The sequence below is a fragment of the Scatophagus argus genome, chromosome 3 (genome assembly GCF_020382885.2).
Source record: "Scatophagus argus isolate fScaArg1 chromosome 3, fScaArg1.pri, whole genome shotgun sequence".
Classification (NCBI taxonomy): domain Eukaryota; kingdom Metazoa; phylum Chordata; class Actinopteri; family Scatophagidae; genus Scatophagus; species Scatophagus argus.
The window spans coordinates 19,960,621-19,987,084 of NC_058495.1; the positions used below are offsets into that span (position 1 = coordinate 19,960,621).

The 26,464-nt window shown below is 45.5% G+C and overlaps 2 protein-coding genes across 3 annotated transcripts in view; one reads left to right on the top strand and one right to left on the bottom strand.

The window, feature by feature from the left end:
- The window catches only part of lrig1 (leucine-rich repeats and immunoglobulin-like domains 1), a 35,143-nt gene extending 15,221 nt beyond the window's left edge, over positions 1-19,922 (top strand). Inside the window, exons 4-18 of the mRNA XM_046384556.1 lie at positions 3,318-3,455; positions 3,765-3,908; positions 4,923-5,066; positions 5,641-5,784; positions 7,478-7,621; positions 9,804-9,884; positions 11,710-11,781; positions 12,293-12,364; positions 12,552-12,715; positions 12,967-13,320; positions 13,929-14,210; positions 15,715-16,149; positions 16,722-16,856; positions 17,077-17,358; positions 17,820-19,922. Coding sequence (XP_046240512.1) covers positions 3,318-3,455; positions 3,765-3,908; positions 4,923-5,066; positions 5,641-5,784; positions 7,478-7,621; positions 9,804-9,884; positions 11,710-11,781; positions 12,293-12,364; positions 12,552-12,715; positions 12,967-13,320; positions 13,929-14,210; positions 15,715-16,149; positions 16,722-16,856; positions 17,077-17,358; positions 17,820-18,016 — 2,788 coding nt within the window. The 3' untranslated portion in view covers positions 18,017-19,922. The remainder of the gene's footprint in view (positions 1-3,317; positions 3,456-3,764; positions 3,909-4,922; positions 5,067-5,640; positions 5,785-7,477; positions 7,622-9,803; positions 9,885-11,709; positions 11,782-12,292; positions 12,365-12,551; positions 12,716-12,966; positions 13,321-13,928; positions 14,211-15,714; positions 16,150-16,721; positions 16,857-17,076; positions 17,359-17,819) is intronic.
- The window catches only part of slc25a26 (solute carrier family 25 member 26), a 59,399-nt gene continuing 44,430 nt past the window's right edge, over positions 11,496-26,464 (bottom strand). The window contains exons 10-11 of one of the 2 annotated variants that reach the window (XR_006843014.1): positions 22,148-22,551; positions 11,496-11,514 (exon numbers count right to left, since the gene is read on the bottom strand). Coding sequence is in view for 1 of the 2 variants with exons in the window: in XM_046384557.1 (XP_046240513.1) it covers positions 22,455-22,551 (97 nt within the window). In the remaining variant the exon portion in view is untranslated. Of the gene's footprint in view, positions 11,515-22,101; positions 22,552-26,464 lie in introns of those variants that run through there. The other variant, XM_046384557.1, reaches the window with a different exon arrangement.

Genomic DNA, 26,464 nt, shown 5'->3' on the forward strand with positions numbered 1-26,464 from the left:
TTGCTTGTCATTAACTAACATGATGCTCCGCCCTGAAGTGACAAAGCAAGTGATACTTTTAGTATTGTGTACATTAAATAGCTTTAGAAAGTTATCGGAAGTTTAAAAGGAAAAAAAAAAACACTTTTGTTGTAAAGAGTTTTACAAGGTTTCATTGGACATGTGACAAACTGGTTATCCATTTACATATATTGTCTTTAAATGCTTCAAGGTTTTTATATTAATTCAGCAGCAGTCAGTGTGGCTGATGATGATTAACCTTTTCCAAGATAATCATGACGGTGTAATCTTATCAGCACATGGCCATTTAGAGCTATCTGATTCAGAATCAAAAGTTTGTACTTACAAATAACTTACTGGATCTCTTGTATCTAAAATAAATAAAACACAAGAATAGGTTAACTAAGAAGGGATAGGTAGCTCTTTTTCTGGGTTTCTTTCTTCTTTCTCTGTTTTTCTTAATCTCTTGCTTGGTTGAGAGGAGACTTGTCTTTTGCCATTTTGTCTGTTTGCTGTAGTTTTCATCCCTTTCTCCTTCAGTGACATGTCTGCATGAATTCATTAGGTGCAGATAAGCCTGGCTAGATGGTTGTATTGTTGCAGCTTCGACTGTTTTGTGGAGCCAGTCACTGTCACTTGCTTTGACATCCATAAACCAATCAGAACAAAGCTCTTGGCATTTTGTACCTTAAACTGAAAACAAAAGTCAGCTGACAAACTAACCACAGGTCGCACGCTCAGCTCCAGTCCCACAATGCACTTGGTGAGCCCTGTGGCATCCCCGTATACTCCCAGAATGGCAAATAAAAAAGTTTTAAAAAAACACACGAACAAAGTGACAGCAGAGAAACACAAACTTTCCCATTGTTTTAATTGCCTGCCCAGTAAACATCAAAGGGGACCTTTACAACAGCTCAGGGTAGAAATCATATGGCCCACTGGATGATCTGATTTTGAAGTAATTCTCCTTTTGTCCTGACCGACAGCTTCAAATGTGAAGGGACGGGCCAAACAATCGCCCCAAAAGATGACACTGGAACGGAAGAGTGGGCATGCTAGTGTAAACCGCTGCTGCACTTTCCATACATCAAAAGAAGTGTCAAAATGAGACCAGCTCATGATAATCAGATGGTCAATGGTACAGGGTAATGAGATTTGGAATTAAGCAGAATTGAGGCTAATAAGACCCCTGGACATCAAAGGGAACGAGTGAGATTTATCAGAGATGTCCCTGGCCGTATGATAATCAGTTTTTATAAACGCTACTATTGTATGTGTGGACTTCAAACAGGCTGAGGCGCAGCGGCTTTAGCTGTCTCTCACACACAGCTGGGCTCTGACTGTGGGTGGGAAGGAGGGGGGAGGTGGGGTGGTTGAGAGGGGGAGGAACTACTTGGTTTGAGTGGTGGAAGGAGAACGGGGAGAGAGAGAGAGAACGAGTGAGAGAGGTCAACCTCTCCCACCAGTTTGAGACTGATCTGTTTTTCCCAGCGAAGGTCACCAGCTGTTGACCCCAACTCACCCCTTCAATCTTTCTCCTCTCCCCCCTCATCCCTTCTCCTCCCCCGTTCCCTCCCGCCGTCCTTTTCGCTCAGGCTCACTGTAGCCACTGTCTGTTGCTCTGTCCCATGTGTGCATTTGTTATTTGTGTTGTGTGTCTGTGTGTGTGTGGGTTTGCCCAGGCGTGCTTGCATGGCTCATCCTTAACCATTTCTGCCACTGTTTGTTCAGGTGGGCCACTGTGGTGTGACACCCCCCACCCCCCCACCAATAACAGTGCATGCATGTGTGTGTGTGTGTGTGTGTGTGTGTGTGTGTCCATCTGCTGGCTGAAGGCTGGAAAGGAGGGACTGACCTTGTTTTGACGAGTTTGACTGGTGGAACACCTGCTCTTACTCTGACACACACACACACACAGTCATAAGATGTTAACTTAGAATAAAAATGCTGAGATTTAATACAAAAGGACACACAGAGGCTGTTCATTGAATGTTGTGAAAACCTCCATGGGTCCTGTGAACTGGTCTTAAGATAAAAGATTGACATTAAAGTTTTACTTGTGATGCAGCTCACACTGTGACAAAGGGTCAGTGCTAGACAAGTAAATAACTGCCAAACTTCTGAGAAGACAACGACCACGTGGGTCATCAGATTTTGGCTAAGTGGATCCCGGGAGGGTCAGCCCCATGTTGGAAAATGGACCTTAAACACAGGTCTTTGGTGTGAAAGAGAGAATAAAACATTCAAGACCAGCACTGTGCCGGCAAGGCAGTCAGTCTGAATGTGTCTCTGCTCTTCAGATGACATTTCTTCATGGCTCTTTTACGGGCTATGAGAGAGGGAGAAAAAGTGTGTGTTTGTGTATGTGTGTGTGGACAAGTGGAGACTTGAAATGAAATTCTTATAATGATTTGATGTAATTCTCTGATACATTTGTGAAGTGTGTGCAACTAGAGTCTATGCTAACAGTGACAACTAGAGTGTTATGGATGTGTCCAACTGAGTTATGTACAGAAAATTCACGAGTTGATATCCATAGTTAGTACCGTTAGTTAGGCATGTGTCAAAGGTGTCACCCAGCAATGTCTTTCATGTTTTGCTCGGATAACACTGACCTTAAGACTCCTAACGCACTCACGTCTACACAGGACACACACAGACACATGGACCACAAAATGGATGTCGCTGTGGCGAGCAGTGATCCTGTGATCCGTTTCTCTTTACTTTCTCCTTTTTTTCCTTCATCTTCCTCTCTCCGTCTTTTGAAATGTGGGGTTTTGTTGCATCTTTTCTAGATGGTGGAACTTATGTTTCTTTTTTAGCTTCTCAGTAGTTCCCATTCCTTTGTCTTTAATTGATTTAGAGGCCCAGATTTCTTGAAAATCGCACAGCCATCTCATCATTCCATCACACACTTAAGCACTCCAAAATCCCCTTTTAAGTGGCCCTGGTTGATCACTGAAGCTCCATTTATCTAATTGATTTTACATCTTAAGTCTTGAGAAGCACAGGTGTTCTTGGAATTGTTTAAAGAAGGCCAGCCTCTGTTTGGAAGCTCTTACAGTACACATTTTGTGGTGAATGAAGACCACTTTGTTCTGTGTACTTTGCTCTCTTTGTGCCTGAGAGTGGGTTTAAAGAAGCCAGGGGATTTGAAGTGTCTTCCTTGGGTGAAGGGAAATGTATGCTAGAGTTAAATGGGGTTATATATTCCCTTTTAATGATGAGTAGTATTTTTGAGTAGTATTTTTTCAACCACACCTAATGCCTTTCAACCACACCTAATGCCTTTTTATGTTTTTTATGTTTTTTTCTAGACATCATAATAAGATCCGCAGTATAGATGGAAGGCGGACTAGAGAGCTGGTTTCTGTGGAAACCCTGGACCTGAGCAATAATGACATCGCTGAGCTCAGAGGGCACTGCTTTCCTGCAGGCCTCCAAATCAGGGACTTGTAAGTACAAGTATTTCTGTGACACACAATACACAAATCTTTAAAAATGAAGGTAAATAAGATGAAACTTTAATGGTTCCTGTGGGTTTTTATAGCAGTCAATATTAGAAGAAAAACAGTGCACGCAAAATCCCTAACATCTGTATCCCAAATACAATACTAAAGCTGCACAGACTGCATTAATGAAAACAAATGAGGAGGAAAGTATGTAAAATAACTCAAGAGAGACGGAAACTGGACCATTTCTGAAGACATGTTTGAGGTTTGTTGTAAATCTCTTATGTCACAGTGTGTCATTTCTGTGTTCAGGTACCTGAGCAACAACAAGATCAGCATGTTGGAGCTCGGAGCTCTGGATCATCTGGGCTCAACTCTACAGGTCCTGAGACTGAGCCGAAATCGCATCAGCCAGATCCCCGTGAGAGCCTTCCAGCTCCCGAGGCTCACCCAGCTGTGAGTACCGCTGGATCTCATCAGTTAAACAACGTAGTTAATGTGCTGACAAGTTTGTGTTTTGATTCTGTCAGGACAGTTCAACCTGCGAAAACGATATTTATTTTCAGCCTCAACACAAATGTCAAAAATCGGTTTTCCAGTTGTAGCCTTTAGAGACATTACAGAACTGAAAAGAATTAAGAGTTTGAATATGGAGTGCCTGTCCATCTGTGTGTTTAGCATTTGGAACGCTTTTAGTGTGAGCTGTACCTCTAGGGGTGGATAAGGTCTGACTGAGCAAACACCAGAGCCATATTATCTGTGATTTATTACCTTCTTCAATATCCCCAAAGTGGTTAGATCATTTCCCCACTATGTGCTCCATTATCTTTGTCAAACTTCCCTCCAGCGTAACAGCGAGGTCGACCTATTTGTAGCTCAACACCTCCATTCTAGAGTGCAAAGGGACTCCCATAATGGGAGTCTCCCCCATTGTGGCTCCAGTAGCTTCCCCAGGTGATTTTGTTGGACAGGTGGCCCCGGTGACACTGTATCTTCACACTGCAGTGGTGATGCACATCATACACAAAAGAACCTGTGCGGATGTTTATCTTTGCCAACCTGAGGGCTTTTACCGCCTTCACATAAGCACACATACCAGATGTACAGACTCACTGTTACATGCATAAGGTCAGAAGTTGACTCTGGGTTATAAGCTGAAGTCTGTGGGTATACAGTGCTGGACCCCTTTGAGGAATGCCTGTTAGGCTGAGGGTTTGTTAACTGCAAAACCGTCCGACACCAACTGAAGCGTGCAGGCTACCGGATTCTTTGGTTTTGACTTCAATGTGATGGATGCTGATGTAGAATGAGGGCAGAATATTCTTGAGTCAAAAGAGCGGAAAGAGAGTAGAGAATATTTTGACAAAGTTTTAAGTAAGATTAAGTGCCACACTGATTTCCACCCATGATCAGTTGCTGATTTAATTCATGCGATTTATTTACTTTTTTGTTTGCCTGTCCACCCTGCAGTGAGCTGAACAGGAACCGTATTCGTCAGGTGGAGGGTCTGACCTTCCAGGGACTGTCCAGCCTTGAGGTCCTCAAGCTGCAACGAAACAGCATCAGCAAACTGACTGATGGGGCCTTCTGGGACTTGGCCAAGATGAAAGTCCTGTATGTATATAAAAATAAAAAAAAAAAACTGAACCATTCGTCAAACATAACAAATTTGCATAAAGTTAGATATTTAAGGTATTTAACATTATGTGAGTGATGTGTTCCACAGCAGAATTATAAAACATATAATACCTAACTGTGAAAGTCTCCATCTGATTTATGGAGTGTAGTTGCAGCGCGTAGCTTGGAATCAGCACTGCCTGATAGACGAGTCCTGTATGCACCAGTTACTGACTATTACAGGAATGCTCACCTACCAAACCTTAACAAATAAGATCTTTTTTTTTTTTTTTTTTTTTATTTACTTACTGGAACCTGCTCACTATCACAACAATCACACCTTTTCCCGCTGACCCGCAATTTTTGCATTTTACTTCAATTACATGCAAAATAACGCAGTAATGGTCACAAATTGCGCTGCAATTTTTCAGAAATGCTGCTGCAAATTTAGTCATTTCACGGCACAACAATTACCACCAAACTCCTGCCTATTGCCTGTGAACCATTGTGTCCAGATCCTCAAATTCCTACTTCCCGATTACACTTATTTTGCTCATTTTGTCTCTTGCAGTCACTTGGACTACAACAGCCTGACAGAGGTGAACAGTGGCTCCCTGTACGGCCTGACCTCCCTGCAGCAGTTATTCCTCAGTAACAACTCTATAGCCCGCATCAATGCTGATGGATGGAAGTTCTGCCAGAAGCTGAGGGAACTGTGAGTACTAGCATTTAAGTTAGCCTGAGCACTCAAACTCTCATGCCAGATGTTCTTTTGCCAAAACCTTTCAGGAGAAAGTGGTTTAAGTTCCTAAACCTGGAATGATAAGTACAACAAACAGCGTTGTTCAATTTAAAGAATAAAAGTTGTGTATTTTAAACTTAACCCCAGCTGCAGTGAAATTTTAGTCTCTTGGGATTTAAACCCCTTGTCCTATGGCCTGAGAATCTACATTCCCCGCCCCCATTTGTATCATCCATCGACTTTCTGAAGGGTTAAATGACATTGTGCTTTAACACTCAATACGCTACGTTATTGTCAGAATAAGCCTGTTTATCCCATAATTAGAGCTGAGCTCAACAGCACTCAAGCCCTTCAACAAGAGTTTTTGTAATCAGTTCTGAAGCGCTGGGGTTTGGCAAACCGGCGTGTAATCCTCTACCGCCTGTGTTGTGGTAATTACACTGAAGGATCCCCTTCACAGCCTTTGTCTACTAACTTTGCGAGTCTTTCCTGTTCTGTTGACATGACTGTCTATTGATGCTGTAAAGTGCTTTGCTCAGCTGAGGCGTTGCTAACTGCGAGATCGCCTGGGGTATCTCTGGCGCCTGTTTGTTTTATGTGTAACCGTCAAAAAGGGTAAAGACGTACATGGTGTTCATGTTTGTTCTGTGTATCTCAATGCTGTTTCCTGTATGCTCATCCGTGAACGGCTGATTGGTCCCGGAGTTGTCCCTGAATCCTCCTTGTGCTGCCTGCACCAGTCAACAGTTTTATGATTTTTTTGGGATATTTTTTTTTTATTAACCAGAGTTATGATGACCCCTGTGGCGATGACTGAAAAGAGTGACACATCTTTATGAGGACTCTCTTATTGCGTTCCAAATGGGCGAGGTCGGGCCGGTCATCAGGGAAAATCTCTGCACTCATGACTGGTCAGGCCAACCTGAATCCTGGCCATAGAGACAGATAGCAAGGGCCACGGAGAGCGCAATAAAATGCGCAATAAACCACACGATACCTCTGACCACTGTTTGAAAGACATCAGTATTGGATTTTTTTATTGGAGTCTTTATCAGCAGATATTCCAAACTATTTTTGAATCATTTTTGCCGAAACATTTCCTCACGTCAGGTGCCATCATGTTACTAGAGGAGTATTATTTCTTTCCAACTTCCTAAAACAAATGAATCTGCTTGAAATCCATGTACTGTTCTCATCCTATTTGGATTTCCTCCTACCGTGTAAGAAAAGATTTGATATTTTGAAGGCTGCAGTACACACGAGTGACAATGTATTCCCCTGGGGTTTACCACATTCTCAAGTAGGCTTATAAGTGGAGGTTGTGGACATGTAAATTTCCAACCAAGAATTTCTTTTCTTCCCTGTCAAACATTTAGGATCTCACATGTGCTCTAAGGTCTGCTAAGCCCATTCTCAGTCAGCATCTTGTGGTGAAGAAAAAGGCGAAATGGAAAAGCACGTCACAGAGTGGCAAATAGACATTGAATCAGCCGTGAAATTTAAGTTTTAATGACGTCGCGAGCTGCCTCAGCGTTCTGCCAGCCTGTCATCTCCTTCCAGACCTCACACGGAACATTTTTTTTCTCCCCTATTTTTTCCTTCCTTTCTCTCTGTCTGCCTCTGTCTTCTTCTCTGTCTGTGTCTCGCTCTTTTCCTCTCTCTCCAGGAATCTGTCGTACAACAACTTGACTCGTCTGGATGAAGGCAGTCTGTCCGTGCTGGGGGATCTCCAAACTCTCCGTCTGGGCCACAATTCCATCAGCCACATCGCCGAGGGAGCCTTCAGAGGCCTCAAGGCCGTACGCATCCTGTAAGTACAGCCCCTCCCCGACATTACCAAGCCCAAAATGTTCCCCAACAGGCCACTTGTTATGGTTTTGCCCCTGCCCCTGAAATTAAGGCTAAGATGTGCCACTTGGGAGCAGTGAAAGCTGAGATGTTCAATATTGGTTTTGCTTCTGTGATATTTGATATTCACGTAGTCCCTGTGTTTAACTTGAGAGAGCAGGAGCTGTTTATTTTTCGAGACAGGATTGATCTAGATTTGCATTCAAGTCTCGTCATGAGACTTTTTTTTTTTCTTTTTTTTTAACTTTTACAAGGTGTTCATTCATCACTATTGCCATGGTTTATGTGCCAACTCCTTATTTTTCTTTTCTTTCCTCACTTTGTTCCTTTTGTCTGGTTTTGTTTGGGGGTTTTTGTTTTTTGTCTTAAACACTGGTTCCCAACAAACTTGGATCTGAAAGTGTTCCTCGCATTTAGACGCCCCAAATAAAGACAGAGGTTTCTTTTCCTGCTGATCCACCTTTTGCACAAAAGGCCCAAACAGGCCTAAAGAATGAAAAGGGGGGAATGAAAGGGAGAAAGTCAGGGGATAAATCCAAGAGAAAGACTTGGGGGTCTTGGGTCTCAACCAAGGTCCTTTTGGCTATGCCTTCCTCCTAGCGAGAGAGCCAGAGAGGAGAGCTGTGCCAGAGCTTGCTAGACAAGCTCTCTCTCACAGCTGGGTAACAAGCCAAGGCACATAAGACCTCTGCTGGCACACTGGGTGCTAGATAACCAGCTACAGAGGGAAACAGAGGGTGGAATAAGGCGCTGAGTTTGTGATCGTCCTATCTCAGCCCCTCTCTCATGTTTACTTGGATACTTTGTTTCTTCTTGTTTTACCTTTTTAAAGCAAAATTTCTTCCCCCACGTTAAGTGTATTCTGTCATCTCCTTGTGCTATCCCCAATACACACACTATCTCTGTCTTGACTTTGCACGATCTTTTCTCTCATTCTCTTGGATCACTCCTGCACTCTGTGTCTTTGAGGCAGGCCTAATCTAATCAGTGGAGGGAAGGACAGGCATAGGCTGGGCCCTGAAAAGGAGCCGGGGGAGCTTTAATTGGGCCTGCGCTGCTGGTCGTGCCGACATGGGGCTGGAGCCTGCATCGGGGTGTGAAAGCTCCAAACAAGCCAGCCTGCCCTCTAATTCGGCCACGGGGGTCGTTGGCTCATCGGGGGCCCCCCTCTTCAGTGCCCAGTCTCCCTGCTGTATGGCCCCCACCACTGGCCTTGCTTTAACAAGGCAATGGCCATTCACATCCAGCCAGCCAGAAAGAGTAGGAAATTGGCAGCTCTCGTCCAGTCCAACTAAGACAGCAGCGGCCAATGGAGACTGAAAAGAACCAGAGAGGGATAAGAGATGCTCGGAAAGCAAAGGGAGGAGGTGGAGAGTGCTATTGTGGAGATGGTCGAGGGTGTGGCCGACCGTCAAGCTTCAAAGGCCTTTCTCAAGTTTGAAAGAAAGTCTTTTCATGGTTCAGAGAAGTCCTTCGACTGTTTTTCTTTTCAGTTACCATTCAGAGGGCTGCTTCCTTTGCAGCTGTGACTTCACCTACATAGGTAGTTCTGTTGACCTTGTGAGGGGAAATCAAGTGCATTCAGTCCCCCCCCCCCACCCCCGGACGCTCTAAAAGAAGCCATTTTGCTGTTCTTCCTTTTCATTGAACCCATTTTATCTGTGCCCGGCCTTGGCTAAGCTTACCTCCTGACCTCATTAAGAGTCATGGCTTTAGTTTTGTCTGTGCCATAACGGCCACCATCAGAGAAACAAAACCAACTGTTTGGTCTCATTGTTTGGTGACATTGTTTTCCTGCCAATTCTTCCACGCCATCATGAATTATACATGTGTTTCCCAGTGCTGGGTTTACCTTGACACACGCACATGTTCACATGCACACTCCTTGCCCACCCCTCTAAGGAAAGAATGCGCTTGGTTGGCAGAGCAGAGCGGCAGAGGGGCTCTCGAGGCCAGGTGCTGGGGGTGGATGATGTAGGGAGGGAGGCAGTGTGGGTGAAGGGGTAACCCGTGACTTCCAAACCATCCTTTGCCAGGGCTGTGTAACGCTTCAGCGCTGGCAGGCCCTGTCCCTGTTCTCCTCCTCCTCCCCCCCTCCCTCCTTCTATCTTTCTTATCCCCCTCTCTTCTCTCACTCTCCACAGGGAGCTGGACCATAACGACATCTCGGGCACAATAGAGGACACCAATGGGGCCTTCTCTGGATTGGACAGCCTCAACAAGCTGTGAGTGTCTCCCCTCATTCTGTCTTTTATTTCCCCTCTCCTTCTCTGTCGACCCCTCCTCTTCATCTCTCTCTGCTGTTCTTCAAAACCAGACAATCAGAGAAACAGAATTGAGCTTTATTCTTGCATCCAAAGTTTTCCTTCCAAATCCCAGCTCAGCTTTCGTTGCCAGTCAAGATTAGCTAGTCCAGTTAATGGCCACAGAGTCTGAGACATCTGTCCCCTCAGGATCCCACACATCACTTTGTAGGGAAGTTGTTGCAATGAATTGCAGGACCCCTCTTCCTTTTTTACGAGGCTCGTTCATGAAACATTGACGGTCTTTTTTTTCTTTTCTTTTTTCTTTACTCCTGTCACCCTGTGGAAGCTCAGGCCAGTTTGTCTCCAGTTCAATCTGGCTTTCATCTTATGATTTCATTGTTTCACTGTAGCTTTATGGCCAAGCTGTGTTCTCTTTGCTGCTAATGATTCAACAAGGAGATACATGAATCATTTTTTTATCTGTTTTTCATTATTGCTCATCGAAGTTTTCGCCGAAACAGTCTAGTAAAAAGTTCAATGTCAAAAGTTGGCGAGCTGAGAAATTATAGCGGACGTGGAGTTTCTGGCACTGAGCGGCAATCATCAACCTGCAGGATGAAAAGATGATGTCCAGCCAAGATGGTTCCCAGTGTGAGTACCGCTGGAAGAGAAAGAACGGGAGAACGAGAGAGAGAAAAGGGCTTTTCTTCGAGCTGGCAGGGGTTCACTCCCCAATGGGCTTATTTCTATTTCTCCTCCATGCCTCCGCTCCTCCCGTCCCCTTTCCCAGTCCTTGTTGTTTGGAACTGAGAGAGGGTGAAATTGAGGGCTGCATTCAGTCATCAACATCAAACGCCTCACACACCCCGCCCTCTGACCCTGCCCCTTTTGTCACGGCGTTGGCGGAAGCGGCCCGCTGCATCCCAACGCTGGCAAAGCGAACCATGGGAAAAAGAGATCCAGAAAAGAAAAAGAAGGGGTGAGACATCAAAGTGTCCACCATACACACTGGGTTTCCTAAAAGCAGCTTGTGAATGCCGCCACATGGGAGGGAAGTGGAGCTTAAAGATCTGAGCCAAGGAAAACGATGGCGAGATCTTAGATTTTATTTTTTTTTTTAATCTCCTCAAAATAAAAAGTTGAAACTGACAAAGTAGTCCTCTCATCGTCCTTGTGACATGACAGACGCTTGTTTATGTGTACATGTGGATGAGTTCGAACACTGGGGTCTTCATTGTAAAGCAGCCAGCCGTGTCTCCTCTTCCTGTGAAGTGAAGGCTACAACAGGAGAGGGACGAGCGGAGGGGGGGAGTGGCAGCGGGGAGGAGGGGGATAAGGACCCCAAGTCGGAGGGAACAGCAACTCAATTCTTGGCTCAAAGCAGTCCTGACAGGCACAGACGCACACTCACACAGTTTGCACGTATGTCTTCACAAGCTCTGCAGGGTAAAAGAGCTAACGTACACACACACACACACACACACACACACACACACACACACAGCTCTGCCTGGTCATTGCTATTAAATTCTAATAAAGATAAAAGTGGTCTTTGAAGAGCAGCACTGAGCCCAGATGCCCCCCCCCCCCCACACACACACACACACACCTTCCAACCCCATCCAGTCTCCCTCACCCTTCCTCCAGGCTAATCTCTGCACAGTTCAGATTTCCAATGCCTCAATCCCCTCACTCTTATCAGATTCAGCCTTGCTAATTGTGCTTCTCTCCCTCTCTTGCTGTCTCCCCCCCCCTTCCTTCTCTCTCTTCATCTATCGACACCCTTTATGTTTGGCAATGGCAGGACTCTATTTGGAAACAAGATCAAGTCAGTGGCCAAGAAAGCCTTCGCAGGCCTGGAGACCCTGGAACACCTGTGAGTATCCAACAGTGATTTGCTGCCCTCCCCCCCCCAGCCAGAGAGTGAGTGAGGAAGAGAGGGTTGGGTGACGCTTGTGGTGGTGGTGGTGAGGGTGTGTGTTGCCAAAAGTAGTTGGCAGAGAGCAGGCTGCTAGCAATTTAATAGCGTCTTTGTAAAAGGAGAAGACAGAGGCTTTTGCGAGTGCCCAGCTGCTTCGCTCTCGTTAGCCTAGCGCAATCTCAACTTTGGCCTTTCTGTTTTTTTTTGTTTTTTTTTTCCCTGCCTCTGCACAGGAACAAAGTTATTGAACATATGGCGAGCTCCATGGAAGAAATGGAATTCCTATAAGCACTTTTACAAGCCTCTGTCAAATGAGGTTATGGCGGGTTGCAAAAGTTGGCACGTATCGTCAGATATGCTTATACCTTGCGTAAAAGTCAGATCCTTGCACACGAAAACCTGCGTCTCTATGTGTGTTATGGCTGTAACTTGTTTACATTGTTGATGCTTTGTACTGTACCGACAGGAACTTGGGAGACAATGCTATTCGCTCCATCCAGCCCGATGCCTTCAGTAAAATGAAGAACCTCAAAAGCCTGTGAGTTAATATCGATGTATTTGCACAAATCCACACACGCAGAAAACAGCCAGCAGCGCACACTTCAAATCGATTAGTCCTATTGGCATCCACACACATGCTCAGAAACACATATTCAGTCACAGATGCAACAGATGTGATCTATACCATATGTTACTTACCCCTCTCTCCCTCTCTCGTGTCCCAGTCTTATTCAAAGCGACAGCTTCCTGTGTGACTGCCAGCTCCACTGGTTGCCTGACTTTTTGGTGACACACAGCTTGCAGGCTGGTGTCAGTGCCACCTGCGCACACCCAGAGAGCCTCAAGGGCACCAGCATCTTCCAGGCTCCATCCAGCAGCTTTGTGTGTGGTGAGTTATGACAGCAGCTCTGTTTTGTTATTTACATAGATGCACGTGTTTGTTTGTGTGGTGTTGTGTTTAATTCTGCATTTGCACTCACACACGTTAATGGATGCTTACATGTGCCATTTATACACAGCCAACAGAGACCCACTGTGAGAAATTTGTGATGTTTGCTATTGGACCACACGTTTTAAGCTTCATTCTTAATCTCTAACCACCTCTTTTTTCTCTTCCTCTTCATCATTGTGCACCTTCAGACGACCTCCCAAAGCCTCAAATCACCGTGCAGCCAGAAACTACAGTGACAGTCCTTGGAAGTGACGTACATCTCACCTGTACAGCCGCGAGCAGCAGCTCCTCCCCCATGACCTTTGCGTGGCGTAAGGACCAGGAGCTGCTTCGCCACGCCGAGACGGAAAACTTCGCCCATGTGCGTGCTCACCACCAAGGAACTACATCTGATGCACCAGCGACAGGTGGAGGCGTGATGGAGTACACCACTATCCTGCACCTACGGCGTGTCACCTTCGCCCACGAAGGCCGTTACCAGTGCATCATCACCAACCACTTTGGCTCCACATACTCCAGCAAGGCCCGACTCATCGTCAATGGTAGGTTGTGTATTTTTAAGATGGAGTTTATGTATTGTAGTCATAAAAAATAATGTCAAAAAAATAAGAGGGGAAAACAGAAGAATATTAGCGATCCAGTGTCATGTTAAGAATCTCTGTTGAGGTGTGTGTGATTGCATCATTTCCACCATACAAAATTCCTGTTTCTCTTTCACTTGAATAAACTCTTCTCTGTCTGGCTCGGGCTTCCATCTCGACAAGGATGGTATTCAGAGCAAATCGATTTAACTGCATGTCAGTGCGAACAGGGGCCACCTCTCCTGTGCTGTCACTCTGCTTTTCTGCAAATGTATTTCTGTAAAAAGTATTTATCTCGAGCTTGGTTTCCCGCCCAAGTCTGCGTCGGATCTCCGTCTGCTTCCTTACTTCATGATGTAATGGCAGAATTTGTTGAATTGTGGGCTTGGATTCAAATGCCAGCACCAGCTGTGATAGTTTGGGGTAAAAGAAACTGAATATGTGTAAAGCGCCATAATCTTGAACAACTGCTGTCCAAGTTCTTGACCCAAACCTGATTCAGTCGACTTCCCCTGAAAACATAGAAGGTAAAGAAGAGCTGATGTAAATGTTGTGTCCTCTGTCCACAGTTCTCCCCTCCTTCGTTAAGACTCCCAGAGACAGCACCATCAGGACGGGCCACACAGCCAGGCTGGAGTGCGCCGCCGAGGGCCACCCGGCACCGCAGATTGCCTGGCAGAAGGACGGCGGCACGGATTTCCCCGCCGCCCGGGAGCGCCGAATGCACGTCATGCCTGACGATGACGTGTTTTTCATCATGGACGTCAAACCGGAGGACATGGGCTTATACAGCTGCACAGCCAAAAACACAGCTGGCACCGTCTCTGCCAACGCCACCCTCACTGTGCTGGGTAGGAGCTGCGTTTGTTTCTTCCTTGTAGTTTAACCAAGTTGGCTAGTCTTTGACTCGTGGTCAGTGTAAGCCGGTGTGGAGAATTTTCCTGCATGCCTAAAATGAACACTTGTACATAGCTCTGAGCTCAATCAGGAACCGGTCAGTCCGAAGCTGCAGAATGAGGGGCTTTATTTTTTTCTTTTCTCTGCAGCTGTGGCCTTGCTGCAGGTCAAGGGCCAAAGGCCACAGTTGGGGGTCAATGCAGGGATGGTGGGGAGGCGAGAGGGGCTCACAGAGGGGTGTTTGTTAGGCATTCCCACCCCCACCTTCTCCTCACTCAGTGGGAGGGACAGTCATGGTTGCTTCACTGCAGGCCTCAGTGCTCCCAGTTTATTGGCTGTTTTACACTGTTAAATCAAACAAAACAGACCTGCTCTCCTATAACCACCTCAGGTCATAGCTCATCTTTGTCCTTTGTCTTTGAACTGAGCCAAGCAGTCCCCTGTTGAACAGAGCTACAAAGAAAAGCGAGGGGTTTCCTAACACAGTAGTTACAAGTCTTAAATCCCATCTGAAAACCCCAGAAGCAACAGTTTCTATAATTGGCATAGACCGGCAGAGGAGGTATTTCAGTGACACATCTGAATGTTGTGTGACTTGTGAGACTTCAGACTTCACACAGCAGTTCAAGCTGAGTGCTAATCCACTCAGCTATGTAAAATATTGAAGCCAGTGACCATGCCTGTAGACTGAATCTGTGATGTTTGGGTTTGAGTGACGGGGGAAGGGGTGGTGAGGGGGGGGGGGTGGCTGCAGTTGAGGGGCCCCTGTCTGGAAAAGAGTGGCGGGGGAGAAAAATGGGAGCCAAAGAAGAAGTGGAATGGAGGAGTCAGTGTGTGGGGGAAGGTAGGCAAAGTGGGATTTGTAGAAAAGAAACGGGGGAGGGGATGGGAGGGGTAGTAGAGATGAGGGCACTGACAGAGAGGGAGAAAGTATTGATAGAAGAGCGAGGGGTGTCTCAAGTGGGTTAAGTGAGATCTCTTAATCTGTGTATGTCCCACTGTGAGGGGAAGTGCTCAGTCTGAGAGGAGAGGCCCACCTTAACGCACACACACACACACACTCAGTTCATTGTACTCCATTCATCAAAACACGAAGTTGTCTGGAATGAAAAGAAAACGATGAAAACATTGTTGTGAAGAGGACTCTGTCCCAGCTGATGTAATTAAAGCGTATGGATTTGTCAGCATTGCAGATGTGACCTCAGATGTATAAATATGATTGTTAGATGAGACTGTCATTGTGAGATAAGCTTTCAGCGGTTGGATGTCAAACACAGACGATCACACTTTGTGCTCCGTCTGTCCCGCTGACTCATCAGTCCGTAATCAATACTGTGAACAAAGTGAGCTGAAGCAGAAACCTGAGAACAGAAACCTAAAACTTTGATGTCACGGAATAACAATGTAATAAACGCTGACCTCTCCGAGCTTCTGACGAGTCATTCCTCCCCTCCACAGAAACACCCCACCTGGCCCAGGACCTGGAGGACCGCAGCGTGGTGGTCGGGGACACGGTGGCCTTGCAGTGTAAGGCCCTAGGCAGCCCACCGCCACGCATCACCTGGCTGCACAACGACCAGCCGCTGCGCCTCTCCGACAGACACCATTTCACCCCGGGGAACCAGCTGCTGGTCATCGGCTCTGCCTCGCTGGAGGACGCCGGCCGCTACACCTGCCTCATGTCCAACACGCTGGGTACGGAGCGCGCTCACAGCCAGCTGGTGGTGACCCAGCGTCGAAGCCCCTGCGCGACGCCGGTGGGGCCAAGCACGGTCACTATAGGGATCATAGTCATCGCTGTGGTGACGAGTATCGTGGTGACGTCGCTCGTGTGGGTGTGCATCATCTACCAGACGAGGAAGAAGAGCGAAGAGTGCAGTGTCACCAACACAGGTGAGACTGGATTTGTTCTGTCCTACTAGCATGTTTAGACATGACAAGATGGCAGTTGGGTGTGTGTGTGTGTGTGTGTTTTAACTTAAAAAATAAAAGCAAGCGCTGCATTGGTGCTGCAAACGTTTATGAGCCCAGGGTTACTTGTTCAAATGTTTCGTTCAACCAAAAACAAGCAAATCTTCACATTTGATAAGCTGGAGCGAGTCAAGATTTTCCAGTTTTGCTTGGTTAAAAAACTGAAACAATTAATCGATTATCAGTTAAGTCACATTCAATTTTCTGTCAGTAGATTAAAGCTGATTATTTTCATCATCATTTCCATTTCAATTGTTGTATTCATAAATATGCCGGTCAATTCAAATTGCTTGTTTTGTCCTAATAACAAAATTCCAAAATATTTAAGAGACGATGAGATAGTGAAACCAGAGAATTTTTGCAGAGGAAATCACTTAAATAACTAATCAGTAATGTTTGCCAGTAAAGATCCATCAGTCAGTGCGTTGTCGGAGTTCTAGTGTGACAGCAGTTGCGGCTCTGGTTGTAATGTCTTGTGTTCTCGTCACTTCCAGATGAGACGATAGTTCCTCCGGACGTCCCCAGCTACCTGTCCTCCCAGGGCACGCTGTCCGAGCGGCAGGAGGTGTGTATTCGCGTGGAGGCCGGCGGTGGACCTCAGCCCAACGGACACGTCCTGGACGCCACAGGTACCTGCCAACTAAATGTTTGTACTCCACAGCAGCTTCTCCCACTAGCGAAGTCGGCGCGTTGCAAAATGACTAAAGGAGTGCCGCCGTCTGCGAAGACCTGCTCAGCATCAGAAATAATTACAGCAGACGTCCTTACCGCAGTGTTGACATACAGTTGTTGGTTTTCGGTTTCTAAACCATTTATTTTCTCTCTCTCTCTCTCTCCCCCTGCCTCCAGGTTTTGATGGTGCAGTCGTGTGCACAGATTGTATGGAGAACTCCAGCAGCTACTCCAAAGACCCAGACTACCTGACTCATGGGTTTGGCCCCGCTGGAGGCATGGAGTACCAACAACACTCGGCTCCCCCGCCTTACTCTCACCGTCACCAAGGCGAGCAGCACGACGCAAGGCCACATTCACCTTCGCTCTGCAACGGGACACCCAACGGGATCCGAAAGGACGTTCAAGAATTTCCAAAAAACCACAATACGTTACAACAGAACCAACATGAGAGAAAAGGTAAGACTGACTACTTTTCAATGCTTTAAGGCAAGCAGCAAACAGTCTCTGCTGTTCTAGGAATATCATTTATATCAGGTGATGCCATGACAGTCTGTCAAGGCAGATTCCATTGAATGTGATTGTTGATGGATTGGTTCCTGTCATGGTTTGACGGTGCACCACAGTTGCACCGAGCCCAGAGCCCCTCAGGATATCTCTCTGAAAACACTGTAAAAACGCACTGAGTTCTCACTGCTGCTGTTGCACGTCTGGACCTGTTCTGGGATTCAGCTTCTCTAAGCGAGGAGTAACACCAGTGGAATTGGCCTCCAAATACCATTTCTCACCTCCACATGTCAACGCAGCCCTGTGCATACATTCCACTGCCTGTGTATCCTAAAGCTGAATGCATATTTGTCTACATACGTGTCACGTCATTGACTTTGCCTGTTTTTCTCTTCCATTTCTTTGTTCATCAGCGAGCAGAGCGGGACAAACGCCAGCGTTCTCTCCATCACAGGAGGACTCCTTCCACAAGCCGGTGAAGCTGACGAGCCGCGGTTGCCTCGACAGTGACTGTGAGCCTGAGCTCAGGCAGACTCTGCTGCCCAACGGACACCACACCCTCAGAGCCTCTCAGAATGAGAGCACCCCCCAAAGGAGAGCCAGCGACTAGCAGGCGCTCCATCCAGCCCTAAGGCATCCACTCACAGTAGTGGAGTGGACTTACTTTTTTGTTTTGTTTTTTTTTTTGCACTGGGAAATAAACTGCTACCTCATATCGAGGCAATGGATCCTGAGCCTCCTGGATCTGGACTGAAAGGGAGCACCAGGAGGCGGAGGGGTAGAAAGGCAGGGGGGCATCCGGAGTGTGAAGGTGGAGCTTGTGTGGGTGGCGTCCCATCTGAGCGTATCAGCTGTACATAGTTAAAAACCTTCATTTGGGAGGTGACCAATTAAAAAAAAACAACAAAATTCTAGCTCCAAAAAAATGTGACTTGCATTTGAAGCATGTAAATGTAGGGAATCTTGTAAAGTATATTAAAGTGCAGGGGAAAAAGAGAAAGAGAGATATACCTTTGAACATTTGACTGTACATAAGAGTTTTCTTATATTATATATTATATAACTTTTACAAAAGAGTATTTGAATTTATGTGCATGAAAAAGAAAGGAGTGATGGTATTTTTATTTTTCTTCAAAAAAAAAACCAACAAAAAACAAAAACAGCCTTTTTTCAGCTTTTACCAACATTCAGCTGCGGTGCCTTATTGCATGATCAAAGAAAACTCAACTTGTGATAGCATATATCAAGAGACTTTTTGCGAGAGATACTGGTACACTCCTTATAGCAAACAAAAACAAACACTTGATTGCACTTGAAAGTTTTTTTTGACAAACGCTGCCAACCACGGCCTTACAGAAACACAACACATCCACTGTTATCCGTATGAAGGAAGAGCTTCGATGTCAATTATTTTTGGTGCGTCAGAGGGTTCGAGCTGGGATATTTGCAGGTGGTCAGTTAAAGCACTTTTTTCTGTTCACTTCATGAACGAGCAGATGGCGTACATGATGTCTGCCAATAGGAATGCAGGAACCTCCTCTGTGTGAGGAGCCGCTACGCTCATTTTGACACAGTGAAATCAACCGTTCATACTGTACCATTAAGGCTTTGGCAACTGTTTCACAATGCTACAAGTTACAGCAAAGCTGCTCTGATTTAGCTGGGACAAAATATTCTTTGTACTCCGATTTGTTTTGTTATTTGTCCAAGAAAGTAAACCCCCCTCCCCCTCCCCCTCTTGGCAAGTTCGCAACCAAATGTGGCTAACAGCTGTCAGTTGTTCATGATGAATCCTACGCGCACTCAACATTTACTTTGCTGAACGCTTAGTTATACCATTCTAATGCTATGAACCTTAAAGACCGAGAAATCGGCCAGAATGATGTGTTGTGTCATCCTGTTACTGCTGTAATGTGCCTCAGCAACCACTGTAGTGCGTTCGCAGGCAAATGGCCAGTAATCTGCCTCTGTCACATCACCACAGTGCAACAATAACATTATCATCGCCACAGCTGAATATTGTCTTGTGTTCTGAGGAAACTAAAGGTGTGGTCTCATGCTGTGAAACAGGGAAGCTTGTGAAATGTGCTCTAACCAAACCTGGAGGATTAAATGCAGTCAGGACTGTCATGATCCCTGGATAAACCGGCTCAGAAATCAGGCAAAGCAGTAGTCACATTGTCTAATGTATGCATGCGTTTCGCCAGTGTGCGCTTGTGTGAACCGTGTTTGTTACCAGTGGCCTTATCGAGGTAAACTGGAGGACACGCTCCTCTGGTTACCCCTGATAGCACCTATCAGAGATGATTTTACCAGCAAGACCAATTGGAGCTCCCTGCTGGGAAACCAATCCCAGCATGGCAGATAAAAGGGACAAGAGGGCGTGAGGTGCAGTTCATGTTCAGAGTAATTTATTGAAACAAACTGTCTGAAACCGTTGTACCAATGTCAAAGCTGAAACAGTGAAGTGTCTAACATGGCATTGAAGTGTCAATTAAAATCCAATTTTGCTATTATTGCAAGTGATTTGCTGTTTTTTTTTGCCAGTGTATCAGAATGAAAGGATGTCTCAGTGAATCACAAACAGCTGAGTTAGCGTTTAGCGCCGTTCACATGTCACAGCGGTTATGGAGAAGCCATCAATTCAAATGGAGCATGCACCAAGACATGAAATCCAGAGACCTTGATCTTCAAAGCAGTGAAGCAGCTTGTGCTGGACCACAAACACACACACACACACACACACACACACACACACGTACACAAAGATAATCTTCCAACCAGGAATGTGTCCTGGCTCCCTGAAGCTCCAAAGACAGCGGGCATATTTTTTTATCCTTCTGCAGACTCTTTAAAATATTTGCTATCGAGTCAGGGATGACTGAGGGTCAGCGGCTGCCCAGAAAGTGCATTCCAGGTGGCCGTTTGCCACCAGATGACTGACATGCCTCTGGCCGTGGCCTCCACCAATCACACGCCGGCCCATTGTTGTCTAACAGCCTACTGACAAGCAGCATAACAACCTCCCACCTGTGAGGCCATCCGTCTCCCCGCTGCCCCTGACCGAGTTTACCTCTGCGGCGACTGCACGCACAACACTGGGCTGATCCACTGAAATCAAAGGGGGGAAAGCACTGATACTGATGCATATGTCATTTAAATGACCTTCCTTTAGTCAGACATGGAGAAGCTATTTGTTAGTCTTGAGTTATCTTGGATAACTCTTTTTAATGGAGCATCATATCTTACCTAAAATTATTGATCAGCATTTTTTTTCTCTCCACAGAATCATAATTTCCCGCATAAGGCCAGTTGCATCTACATCTGTCGTTCTTGTTGTACTGACAGAACTAACGATACATAAGTTTTTAAGTTTAAACAAATCACACCAAAAAACGCATTTTCCCCAGTCAACCCCAGCTCCAGTCCAGTCATGCAGAACCTTTTGGGTTTCGGCCTCAGCAGCCGACATTCCGGAAACTTGGCAAATAAAATCAAAAACATCTGCACGGCCAGATACCACCAAGAGAGAGTGGGAAAATATGCTGCTCGCTCCTCATGCACACGTCTTTGTTATGGGCTGTTGTCTCCAGTCAACTGTCTAAAACTTAAATTAGTTACCCTAATTTAAATCGATTAAAATGCTCTCTAAAAAACTGCTTTTCATGGCTGCATAACTAACTTCTTCAGCAGTAGTGCTTTATTGTGCTAACCCCTTTTTTTAACGGACTATTTGTACATTTTAGGATGAACTGATATCCTAAAATGTACAGATTGATATCCCTCTCATACCTGTGTGGTCAATAAGCAGCTCATCTCAAAGGAAGTCACAGCGTGTTCATCAGCAATCTTTAAAGGTGCTGGTAGGCAGATTTAATTGGCGTGCTAACTGTTTCCTCCCGCTACCAGTCTTCATGCTAAGATAAGCTAAGAGGGGCTACATATGACCATACATGCACAACAGTGGTATCATTTTTTTTTTCAAAGCAAATAAGCCAATTCAAAACAAATGTGTTATCTTTTCATCGCTCATTGGATGGAATAATGAATGGATGTTTTTCTAAACTGTAGCTTTGGTTCGTTGATGCAATTAACAAAGTAATAATAGATAAACATCTACTTTCACAGGTTTGAGATTATGGACTTAATCCTCAGATTATTTTTTTTAATAAAAGCCTCAAACACAGATTAAGTCAACTTCAGAACTTAAATCATGATTATGTCGAATTAATCATGCGAATGAGTTAACTCCACGTACAACAAATGAGGAGGTTTTGTATAAGAATGAACACAATTAGATAGACAAGCGTGGGGGAAAAAAACTAGCAGGCAACCTTTTACAGTAACCTAATAAAAATACTGCAAAATAAACACATGGGAGATAAACCCCAAAACGTAATGCAAAAGCTTGTGCAGGACACCTGAGGCTCCTTATAAAACTAAATCCTTGTTAATTTAACAAAGTGTTCTATTGTTGAAGGCGTCTTGAGTATAAAATTAAAGCTCTTACAGGTGGATGAGCTCAGTTGTGCTCCAGTGGGAATGTAACAATGGTGAGATATTGCTGTGTCTGTCCCCGGAGGGTCTTTAACACAGGTCAGCTGGCTTAGCAGAGAGGAAAATATGGATAAAACACTAAAATGATCATGAAACCATCGAGAGGAAGCCTACAAGCCAAACGAACCACCAAACTCATAGCATAAAAAGAGACAGTCTTTAATACCATAACTTATTGATGCACACACACACACACTCAGCTGCAAAGATGCTTCGTGGCTAGTCTTGTGTGACACAGTGTGGCTTCATTTCACCTTAAGAACTGTGAGCTCAGGCTGTTATACTCAGTCTGCAGGGCACTGATTGGGCAGGAATGCAGCACCCTGGGTAATGCGATCCGCCTCACGGACGACTGTTGCCCCAAGCACCAGGTGTTCCTTGCTTCCCGAGGGCCCCACAGCACGGGGGTGCAGGGCTGCTACTTCCAGACACACATCCCCTGCTGTTCCTCCACCAGGTCAGGGCTCAGGACAGCCACAGAGGACGGGCTGCTACAGCAGAGTGCGGCGGACCTTCTCATACGCTCCGAGGAAGATGAAACCACCCACGCTGATGAAGGTCACCCTCGGTATGCTGCCCGCAAACAGACTGCAGAAAGGGAAGAGAAAGAGTAATACATGCTAAAACATTTTGGTATGACTAACATTAAACTGTGAAGAGCATAGTGATGTTCTGGCTGTATATTTGTACTGTCACTACTTTTTAGTGATGTTGAACTGAACTGAACTGTTGACTCAAAAAAAGACAAAGCATCATCTCTGGTGTCTTACAGCTTCATTTATGACTAGTTTGTTTGACTTGGTCCTTCATAAGCCGTCCATAGAAGAGGTCACGTGAGAGGCAAGATGTTTACTGGGTCTGAAACAAATCTGCACGCTGAAAAAAGGTTTTATCCTTCACAGCAGAAGATCTAGGACTTGGAAATTCATGCTAATTTCTGCATTTAATTATCTCCATGAAGAGGCAGTGTAGCTCAGCTCAGACTGTATCGTGTAGTCATGTAAGGCTCCGCTGATGGACAGTATCTGCGACTGATTTACGGCCGGGGGGCCTCGTGTTTGGGTGCCGAGGGTCCATGGGAGCGGGTCAAACACATGAGGCCTTGTTGGTGGAGCCATTTTGCCGAGAGCGAGAGGGGCCCCGAGTTACAGCGACTGAGGCCCAACATGAAGCCGTTGACGTTGCTGGGGTCAGAGGATGTGATGAGCCATGAGAGAGAATCCGTCTCCCAAGAACCACCAACAACCCCCACCCTCCCCACTGCACACAGCTGTTTTTGGGATTAAGCTTCAAGCCCCCACCCTAAGGCCTCCCTGGAGCTCTCACCCCCTCCCTCCCCTCCCCCATGCGTGACTGATGGCCGGATGACATCCACACATGTCCCTCTGCTGTCCATCCATCCATTTCTCTCTGTCTCTCTGTCCAGCGACGGCCCCCTCAGCTGGCTCGGTTGTTCGGGGGATTTCTCCTCCGTCTCCTTTTCTTGCTTCGTCATCCACTTCTCAGCCACGTGCTCACTTCGTCCCGTCTCTTCATCTGCCTTTTCGTCTCTCCTTTTTTCTCCCCATGCATGTATTTGCCTACTAACACCTTCTGGCTGCCAATACACCCCCACGCCCACATGGTCTGGCCCCATCTGGGCCAGATGTAACGGATGAGGAGCGCTGTGTGTGTGTGTGTGTGTGTGTGTGTGTGTGTGTGTGTGTGAGGAGAAAGTACGCAAAACCGTCTACGCACACCAAATGTCTGTCTGCATTCATCATCTGCGTGGGCGTGTGCGTTAGTACTTATGTTTCTGTCCATTGTAATTTTACAAAAACTTTTGAGTTATCGCAAATGTCTGTTTGGTTTTCATCAGCTGCGCTCCAGCAGATCCTGTAGCGGAGATTCCCCAGTAGACCTTTTGCATATCAGACATTTTGACCTGTCACACTGAGAAAAGCACAGGTGTTGCTAAAAAACATTAACAGTGACTGTGTTATATTCATGTCTCCCAGTTAAACAAGACAGACTGACAGTGAGGCTGTTCACAGCTGGTATGAACGCAGTGATTGGATCTCACTTCACACAACTCTTTATGCAAAATAAACATGTAAACATAGCCAAGTGCTGGGACGAGTGGACGCAATGTTTTTTTCCTCAAAAGAAAGAAATAATTTAATGTTTGACATATGCTGAATTTACAAAAAGGCCCCAATGGTTAAGCATTTGTCAGACATGTAAGGACAATGTTTTACATGAGACAGTTTTGGTATGAGGTATCACACGCAGTCGGTAGGATGAGAGGCAAACATTTTCCTCCGCATTCAAACACGCTCGGAATTTAAGCAACTGATCCTAGTGCTCAAAACGATAGAAAACTTAAACTAACACGTGTTTCCTCCAAGCTAACAGTGTCATAGCTTTACCGTGGAAAATGAGAGACGTCTTCATATCTCTCAATGGGGAAAATCACTTGTATTCTTTAAGGTAAAATGGAGGTCTTTGTCTCTATTTGGAAACCATTCATTCATTTTATGGAAAATGACAACAGGTCTGAAGATTTAGAAGAGGCTGGGGAAGGGGCAATGTTTCAGTTATAAATGGCTGGCTTAGTTTTTATTTATCCGTTTACTGTATATACCTATTATCAGTAATTATTCTTGCTTTATTTTTCTTCTACTTCAAGAATCATCACATGGGTTGCGTTTTTTTTTGCCTTTTAGTGCCCTACATTTGGCTGATATTTCTGGATACTTCCGTTAAAGACCTGCATCTTTAATTGGAAATTTAAGAGTCAGGTCTCCAACGGACTTGCTGCTTGCAGGTCACTTTTGTCAACTGCAAAGATGTACAAGGTGCCAAACATGACAGGGATCTCTCAACCATCCCAACCACTCACGTAACTCCACGTTTCAGAATACCCCGACCCGGATCAGGTGTTTCTAAAAGGTGACTCGGTTGGGGGTCAATAAATGTGAGAGACACAAAGAGTGTGTGTGTGTGTGTGTGAGAGAGAGAGAGAGAGAGAATCCAAGTGTGTTTGTGCTAGCACGGACGGGTGCTTTCCATCACCATCTGCTGAAACATAAGCCACGGGCTCGCTCCAGGCAAGTACTTATCATAACTTACACAACAATATCACATGTGATCCAAAGCTAAATCAAAATTCAGCGACAGAAAGACATAAAAACAGCAGGACAGTTAAATGAAAACACAACAAGTCGTGACATATTCCACTCCGTGTCCTCATGTGATGGGCCTGATTGCCGGCAATGCGGAGGAAATAAATGATTTTAAAATCTTGTTTTGTCTCAGCTCCGGACTACCGTTACATTCCCGGTCTGGGATCAGGTCCACCTGCGGACTCTGAGACGTCAGAGCAGCTCAGATATTCCCCTCAGCTCCCCCGGGTACCCTGACTCACTCTGACATCACAGCCTGGACAGCCACTGAGAGCTGTCATCCCTCTATTGTCGGCCAATCAAATCTCTCGAGGAATCGGACTAAATATAGTTTCAAGGCATGACAGGAGAGCGCAGTGGTGAAGTCAGAGAAAATGTCTTGGCTGCAGTTTAGAAACATTCTTCTTTAAGAGCACCAGCATGTGAATGCGGGAGCATATTTCTGGCACTGGTTTAGGAGCAGGAACAATGCTGAGGTTACAATAAAGAGCCTTTATTAGTTATGCAACTTTTTCATAGGATAATTTAAAATAGTCTAACAAGTCTGACCTGTCTGGGTCAAAACTGAGGGTGAGGTTCTATACATTCCTTCAGTAGGGGGGGTGGGTCTTTCTGCTACAAAAGGTGGATCCGTTTGTGTTTGCATATGATTTGTTTAAAAGATACTCAGTATTTCCCCCTTTGTCAAAACACCTCAGGAACAGAGCAAAGTCCCAGTCAACTCACCCGACTAACAAATGTTGTCTATGTCAGTGGTTCTCAAAGTGGGATCTTTCAGGGGGTGTAAAAGAATTCCAGACTGGGGAACCTGGATAATACCGATTAACCAGCCGGACCAACAGATCAGTCAGTAATGCCAGAACTTCTCTTTATGTGATAACAAAATGTGGAAAATTGCCAGCTTCATCTTTTGTGTGAGAAGCACCGTATCCTTTGAACACGTTTAAAATTAATTCCCTGCATGACATCTGTGCTATCTGCTTTGAAACTGGGAAATTGTTAATATTAAAAGGCCTTTCTTCAATAGAGTGAAACTACTGTATGTAACGCTGTAATTAAACATTTAATTTCACCAATTGTCTCAAACTGTGTGTTTTTTTTAATTAATATTTACTGTTAACTGCTGTGTATTCACATTGTAGGAAGATGTTTCCAGGTTTCCATGAATGCAAATATGCTTCACTGCCTTGTATGGTGAAAAGGATATGGATGGAATAAAATCTCCACAGAAATGCTCTAAAAAGCAGAAATACTACTGGTTGGCCAGAGAAAGTTGCTCTTCACTGTGTCATCAGTGTGCTGAGTCAGTCATTGACGTCTACTACACAATGTGACCT